Source organism: Hipposideros armiger, unplaced genomic scaffold, assembly GCF_001890085.2.
Source record: "Hipposideros armiger isolate ML-2016 unplaced genomic scaffold, ASM189008v1 scaffold_780, whole genome shotgun sequence".
Lineage (NCBI taxonomy): Eukaryota > Metazoa > Chordata > Mammalia > Chiroptera > Hipposideridae > Hipposideros > Hipposideros armiger.
In genome coordinates this window covers 709,772-718,541 of record NW_017732130.1, presented here as the reverse complement: position 1 = coordinate 718,541, position 8,770 = coordinate 709,772, and the positions used below count along the sequence as shown (strand labels likewise).

The window sequence follows — 8,770 nt, the reverse complement described above, 5'->3', positions numbered from 1 at the left end:
AGTGCAGTGATCAAGCCTCTACCCCATCTATAATGCGGTCTCCCTAGCAAGACATATGACCATCTGACACCCTACAAAATATTTACAACATTATTAATTATATTCCTCGAACTGTCTTTCATATCTCTGTGGCAATATTGTAGTTACCTATTTACGCTGTCTAATCCCTTCCTTTTCTCCCTCATCCCCACCATACTTCTTTATAGTATTAGATCCCCAAGGCCAAGGATACAACAATGCCAAAATAAGCAGCAACTTCCTCAAAATCTAGAATAAAACATTTTGTGTAGTTCTCTCTGGGCTTCTATATGTATACATGTGTGTGTGTGTATGCAAAAAAGAGCACACACTAAAGAAGATCAAGCAAGTTACAAGATATCTGAATGTTATGTGTGATTAAAAATATTTACCAGTAGAGTTTTCTATTGCATAAATTATATATGGAATTATATATATAACTATATATACAAAAGCTTATATTCAGAATTCACATCTTTTTTGGGTGTTTGTTCATTTATTTGCTTGTTTAGTGTCAAGAGCTTCTCAAGTAGAAGCATGTCTGTCTTTTTAAAATACCCCACTATTTTTGGAGATGGGGGCGGTGCTTCATAACATTAAAGTACAAATACCTACGCTCAATACAATTAGATCCAATGTTACACAAGCAGCAAGTAAGCTAGCCATGAAAAGAAAAGGTAGATCAAGAGTAGCTGTCATGATGGATCAAAATAAAGAGAAGAAAACATTTCCTAGATTATAGACATGAGTGAAATGCGGCCAGGGGATTCACTCATCAGGTGAAAAGCACATCATGTGGAAGGAAAACAGTGGGAAGGAAAAAAGTCACATTTTAGCAGAGAGTCATGGGTTTTAGGTAACCATGGCAACAGTTCTTTTTTCTTTATGAAAAAGACTCTGTGGAATGTCATATGGTTTACTTTTTTTTTTTTTTTCAGAGAAAACCTCTAATGCCATAATAGAATCTTTGCTCCTGAAAGCTTTCAATAACTGGTAATTTATTGCTATTTTTTTTAATTTAAGAGAGCACTATCTAGGTTCACCTTCTCTATTAACACATCTGTTTCTTATTCCTATCTCCCTTTTTTCATTTGACTTGACACACTTGATTTTTTTTTCTCTTTTCATATATTTTAAAGCACCTGTGTTGAAATAGAAAAAGAACAAATTCCTCATCAGAAAACCTATGCCACTTACTAGATGATATTGGATAAATTATTTGGAATCTTTGACCTTTGTTTTTTCTCAACAACAACAAAAAATCAGGCATAATTATCATATGTGCTTATTTTCTTGTTGATGGAAATACTAAATGGAATGAAAAGCAGAATAATGTAGTGGAAAACGTATAAACTTTTGAGTCATAAACACGAGTTTCAGTAGACTTTCGTAACTTACTTAGCTACAATATCCAGTACAAGCTACTTATTTATTCAGAGACGTTTTTTCTCTAAAATTAGAATAAAATATCATAAAGCATTATTGGGAAGGGATTCAATGAAATCTGTTAATATAAAATTACTAGTATCTGACACATTGTTTGAGTTCCATGTGTGGTAATAATTATAATAATATAACATATCTCTATATGATATATCAATGTTAGTTATAATAAAGAATATTCAACCAGTATTATAGCACTCAATTTAAAAACAATTTGGTGGCCTGCCCAATGGTCTTGTATTCAATAATAATTAAAAGAGCTCTTTGTATTAAACACTCTATATCTGGCACTATATACTAACTGCTTTACATACGTTAGATTATTCCATCCCTCATAGAACACTGTTATAATCCCCATTTACAAATAAAAAGCATTCATACTCAGAGAGCTTAAATAATTTGCCCAAGGTCATGGGACTAATAGAGTAAATATTAGGAACCATGTCTTTCTGACTGATCTACATGATCAAAACATTAGTACTAACAATTTTTCCTACCCTGCCTCCACTTCTGTATTAAATATAAAGACAGTGATTAGGGATTAAGTTTTTCAAATTATTTCAGGAACCAAAGTAGATTTCCCCCTTCTTACTATTATATCCAGTCATCCAAACATTTTCTCACTTGGCAGTTGGAATTTACAGTTCCATTCAAACCTCTCTAATTTAACTAAGTCTGCTGTAGGAGTCTTTTAGGCAGTAGGATCTTTTGAAAATATCCTGAGATGTTTTATTATTCAAACAGGAATGAAAATGACTTCATCTATGTACCTGCTGTGATATCTAATTAATCTATACTTTTATAAAGGAATCCAATATACTACATTCGATGCAAAAGTTAGGTTACATTTACTCAACCATTCTTAAGCTATTTACAGGCAGTAATAAACGTAGTGGAGATAGCTTTGGAATCAGATGACTGTATATTAATTTTCTAGCTCTGGCTGTAAACATCCTATGACCTTACAAAAGTCACCTAACTGTTCTAGCTCTCAATTATTCATAGATAAAAAGATTGAGGAATGTATTGAAGTATGAAGAAAACTAGAAACTGACACTCGTTGAGCCAGAAACTGTTATTGGGTTGTCAGAAAAGTCATGACACATTTTTGCAATGAAAAACAGAAAAAATATGTCATGACTTTTCCGAAAACCCAATATTTCATGTTATTATTAATTATCCATATATTAATTACATATTATGTAAAATAGTATATGTATTTATGATTTCATATTATATTTAACATTATTTCCTATTACAGTTGGGGAAATTGAGACTTAGCAAGTCTCAGTAACATGCTCATTGATAATGCCAGTATGTAATCTGGCCAGAAATGAAGCCCACATCGACCTGAATTTAGAGCCTGATTTTTTTTTTCACCACACAGTACTTCAACTCATAAATGATATCTTAGTGACCAAAAATTAAAAGCTTCTCTAAGTGTATCTCATTAAACACAGTAGCAGCCATTCCTGGGGAACAGCTCATTCAGTTCTAGCTGATGGTGATTTCATTTGCTTTTACATTCCTATAGATTGCAAATTCACTGGAGCAAGAGACTGATAGATTGTCTTGCTTATTTTTAACTGTGGTACAAACAACTGATCTGGAAGTCTTTTCACTTGTAAAATATTGTTCTATGCGCCTGATATGTTGCCTATAAAATTATGAATCATGCAGAGGGTTTTAGATCCTACTAGCCTTTTGAACTCTTCCATATTCAGACTCAGTTCCCCCATCATTAAAATAGGGATTAAATCATATAAACCATCAAGGTGTAAATTTTCAAACATAAACACAGTGATGCCTTTTTTATGATCTTGGACAAAGTAGGGCCCAATATATATTTAATAAAAATGATGTATTTCTGAAAATACTTTCTAGGGCAGAGGTTGGTACCAATAATAGGACTAGGAACAAAAGGTGCTCAACACAATTGTAGTTGAAGATTCATTGATTTATCCATTGATCTGTCATCCATCCATCAAATATCTATTGAGCTTCTATTCGAGATTCTGAGAATCAACAATAATAAAAAAGTGAAAGCTGTCCTCATAGAGACTATATACTTTTTAAGGGAGATGACACTGATTGTTTATCAAAGTAGGCTACAGTGAATAAAGTTTAAGTTTGACAAAGAAGATGTTACCTACTCAGTAGGCACAGATCTCCTTGAAAGTATGTGCCTGTTGTGAAATGTGAGTGATGGCATGGTACTTTCTCCTGCACTTGTGGTTTGGTTTAGGGTTGTTATCTCGCTACCTAGTTACCTGCTCTCATTAAATCTAAGGCATCAATGATTGTTAAGATGAAGATTGATATACCCCTGAGAAAAAATAAACCTACCAATTATGATATTATTAAGAACTTAGAATTTTTATTCTAAGTTGTCAATAGAGCTACTTTTGGGCCGGCCGAGTGGCGCAATGGTTAAGAACTGGCTTGGGATGCCAGAGGGCCCCGGTTCGGATCCCACATGTGAGGGCCCATGACACTGCCCTCTACAGCTAAGATGCTGAACAACAGCTCGACCTGGAGCTGGGCTGCCATGAGTCACTGGTGACAGCATAAGCTGCAGCCCCTGTGACAGTGGGTTGTCATGGGCTACCATGTGTAGCCAGCAGCCAGCATGAGCGACCAGCAGCTGCAGTGAGTGGCCATCCAGAAGCCGGCGATTGATCTGCATCGCCCAGGAAGAGCGCAATGATGGTGCCAACTTGGGCCAGTGAAGCAATGTCCTCCACAACTAGACTGAAGAACAAAAACGACAGCAACTTGCCTGTTCCCCTCTTCCCCCAATTCCCCAGCGCTGTTCCCATCCCCTCAATTCCCCAATTTAAAAAAAAAATAGAGCTACTTTTGACTTATTTCATCAAATATTTTTATCATAGTTTACTGTTCCACCCACATGTAAAGGAAACTGTATGTAAAATAAGTTGGTGATAGTCCCTAAAACTTCTTCCTATTTAGAATCAGACCCCTTGAATTACTTTTTAAATCAGAGTCTATAGTGTGTTTTTTCTAAAATATCTCCTTGGCCTTGAAAACTAAGTAAAATATCAGATACATGGCAAGGAGTGGGCATTCTTAAGCATAAACAAAAGCATGGGACAGAGAAGTCCCCGCAACGCCCAGAGAAGAGTAGCCAGCCTGAATTTAGCAGTAGGATCGCATAATTTGTAGGCCAATGGAGAATGGTTGTCAGAGTCAAGATTTTCTCTGGAGGTAGAACTGACGATATTGGCCAATGGTTTCAATGTGAAAGACAAAAGAGAATGAAATACAAACAATAACTCACCAGTTTCTGGCTTAAACATGATGATTCATGGGCTTCTGGTGTGAGCTGCAGGGTGGTCGTTTTGATAGGAAATACAGGGAGAGGAACAGGTTTTGGATTTCTAATGTTACATTTGAGATGCATGAGATAACACTGAACAATGAAGTCAAAGATGTATACATAGATTTAGAGTTCAGAAGAATAGTTTTGGACCAGAAATAGGACTAAGATAATTCTTATCATGCAGTTGCCATTTAAACCATGAAACTAGTTGTGATAGCCAAAGGAGAAGATATCAAAAGAGATGAAAGAAGAGGGTGCAGACCTAAACTCTGGGCTAGCTTCAGGGGCACATAGCCAGTGAAGTCACACAACAGATATTTAACACATGTTTGTCAAATTAATTTTCTCATCAAAAAACAATATTTAACAAAAATTACATGAGGTAGTTATTATTATCCCATTTGATAGATGAGGCCTAGGGAATTCGTGTTTTCTTCAGTGGTAAATACTAGACTACAACTCTGTTCTAGATTGTAACTTTCACAGTTTCTCCTACAACCCTCAGAAAACTGCTTCTTTTAACAATTTACTTTAAATTATTAGTCTCCTGATGATTAGAAATCCAAATGTGATAATCAGGAATTTCAAACTCCCTACCTTCCCCTTTTGACTTAGAGATCATGACAACTCTTTTAACATAAAGGTTTTTTGTACAGATCATCTGTAGCCAATTGGAGGAGTACAACAGCCGTCAGGCTTTATGCAATGGAACTTCCGAGGGACCCTTACTGCGCAACCCAGGAAACCACGACAAAGCCAGGACGCAGAGGCTCCCCTCCTCAGCTGATGTGGAATTGTGCCTGAGTTTGACCCAGTATGAATCAGGTTCCATGGATAGAACTGCCAATTTCAGCTTTAGAAATACACTGGAAGGTAATCCAACTTTTTCACGTATTTAAAATTTCTTTTGTTCTGAACTTATGTTTACAATCCCTTATGCAAAACCCTAAGCCCAGAAGAGTTTGAGAATTTAGAATGTTCTGAGTTGGGTAAGGACGTGTGGCATACATACACAGGTTGCCAACAACACTAGCAGAGTCTGGGCAGCATATCATAATCCAACACATTAATAACTCTTTAGCAAAATGTATAAATATACCCACTAGGGCAATAAATAGAGATAACAGGCAGCCTAATGGTGAATAAAGTCAGGTTTTTCCAATAAAAGAATATTGGTACTGAACAAAATAATACATGTTCAGATCTTTTCGCATTTTGGAATTATACATGTAAATACAGGACTGTACACCTGTTATACTTTCCTAAATTTTAATGTTTTGTCTAGTTTAAAATATTCTGGACACTAGGCTCTTTGAGGCAAGTCCATTCTCTTAACTATAATAAGGATAAAACCCACATGTGAGGTTAAGCTCCCATCCCATTATTTCTTAAGATTCTGTGCTTCATTAGAGATTCCTTTTCACAGTTTCTTTTAGGTCCTACTTACTTCGGCTGCAAATCTTGTTTGCATCTTCTCTTCAGCATCTGTTCATTCTTCTCTGCTCAACACTGTCCCAGTCATGAAACCCATCCCCTTCACTTCAATTTGCATTATGGAAACAAACCTATAAACAAAACAAAAACAAGAACATTAACTCAAGTCACAGTTTTAACCGGAGGTTTGGAAAGACATAGGGCACTAACTTGTGGCAAGGCAGACAACTCAAAATTTAACGTCCCACCTCCTAAAAACTCTTTGGCATCCTACCACATAGAAAAACCTTTCTCTCTTCCCTTATTTCTTCCTCCTTAATTTTTCTTTTGGGGGGGGGTATTTTTTTGTCATTATAATTGTTTTCTCCTTTAACTTCTGTTGCTCAACTGTGCACAGTAGCTTCACTCGCTCTTTCATTTCCCTGTATTCTTCCAATCCATAACCTCAAGGCCTTACTCTCCCTCAGAAGCAACTTATACAAGGAGAATATCACCCTAAGGAGGAATCCTGGTACCAGCTGTTAAATAAAAGGTGTTTGTATCTTCCTAAAGTAATATGAATGATTAATGTTTTCCAAGTAATCGCTATATGCAAGGCATGGTGCCGAACATTTAATTCTTACAATCGTCCTCTGAGGAAGGTGGCATCCTTACTTCTAGTTTAAAGAGAGGAAGCAGGATCAGAACCATTAAGTAATTTGGCTAACATTGCTCATCTGGTAAGTGGCAGACCTACATCTGTCCCTAAATTTGTCAAGTGCCCAAATCCAAGAATAACTTGCATTGTATTCTGATGATTCAGACTGGGCTGAAAATTTCTTGAAAGTGGACAATAACAAGCTGGCCCTTCAACAATATCGTATAAGAAAGCGATGCATGGTGGTCAGGAGTCTCAGATACTACAAGCTAAGACAAAGGCACATGTACAAATTAACAGTCACCGTCTGGGAGAATTGGGTGTCTTGGTGGACTCCGCAGGATTTAACAGGACGCCAAATGCTGACTTAATGACATTGCAAAGTCATTACTAAATACTAAAAGGAACTGGAGGACTTTACAACTATCTCAGACAGATTTCTTTTTAGCAGTGAGAAAGCATGAATTCTGTTATTAAGGAACATGGACAGGTCACAGAACTAAGGTAGGGGAACCTCAATTCTCTGGCCCTCAAGTCAATAAAGAAGAGTGACTTGGGCTGTGTCAGCTCAGCCAGTGGCTTTCAGATGAGTTTCTAAAGCACAGAGGTGAGTAGAGAACATCAGGTTTATTGCAAATAACTTGCTACCACTAATAAATTGTGAATTATTTTCTTATTTTTTTTCCCAATGACTTATTCTCATTCACAATTCTAATATGCTTTCTTGAGGAGAAGAGAAAAGGCCTATTGTAGCACATTATCTGGCATATAATAGGTGTGCGGTAAGTATTGACAACTGAATACATAAATAATATCTAAGGTACTTCAAGTTGCACCTAATCCACCATTTAGCTTATCTATATTTGTTATATTAAGTCTGTGGAAAAAATGTTAGAAAACAATGATCTGATCTAACAAGGGCTTTTCCTGACCAGGAATATATATTTTTTACTTTTCTTTAAACATTTATTTCAGAAATAATTTTAAACTTACAGAAAAAAATTGCAACAAAAACAGTACAAAAAACACACATATACTCTTTACCCAGATTCACTTATTGTTTACATTTTATCTTGTTTGCTTTTTTCCTCTGTATCCCAATCAACCATTTTTTGTTTTTTTAAAGGGTAAGTTGCATAAATCAGAATCCTTTACCCCTGGACATTTAAGTGTGTTTTTCCTTAGAACCGGAATATTCTCTCAGATAACTACAGAACAGTTATCAACCTCAGGAAATCCTATATTGACATAATGCTTTATTCTAATCTAATGTTTATATTCCAATTTTTTTCAATAGGTCTAATAATATTCTTTATAGAATTTTTCCTCTCTGTAAAAGGAGCTAGCCTAGGGTCAGGTAGTATTCAGTTGTCATGTGTCATTAGCCTTCTTTAATCTGAAATGTTTCCACAACTTTTTTTTTTTTTAATGAGATTGACATTTTGGGAGAATACAGTTCCTCTCCCTATTTTAAAATATAATTTTCCTCAATTTGAGTTTCATATTTCCTCAGGAATTCATGCTTAGACAGAATTCTACATAGGTGATTTTGTGTCTTTCTAAAAGGGTGTCACATCTGTAGGCGCATGATGACCATCTGTCAAACACTGATGCTATTAATTTGATCACCTGCTCCAGGTATGGTCTAGTTTCCCCACTGTATAATTATCTTCTTTCCTCTCTCTCTAACTAATAATTTAACTACATGGAGACATTTTTCTTAAGACTATGCAAATATCTTGCTTCTCCTCACAATTTTCTCCGGCAGTTACCCTCCACTGATGGTTATAACACGACAGCTTTCCAACTTCAGCACCCCCTTTATATTTGTTAGTCAGGACTCCACAAGCAAGAGCCGTCTTTTCTTTTTTCTTCTTTTTCTTTCTTTCTTTCTTTCT

The 8,770-nt window shown here is 35.8% G+C and overlaps 1 protein-coding gene across 1 annotated transcript in view; it reads left to right on the top strand.

Annotated features, from left to right (window-relative positions):
* The window catches only part of TYR (tyrosinase), a 109,727-nt gene that overhangs the window by 4,299 nt on the left and 96,658 nt on the right, over positions 1-8,770 (top strand). The window contains exon 2 of the mRNA XM_019628302.1: positions 5,458-5,674. Within this exon, the coding sequence (XP_019483847.1) occupies positions 5,458-5,674 (217 nt within the window). The remainder of the gene's footprint in view (positions 1-5,457; positions 5,675-8,770) is intronic.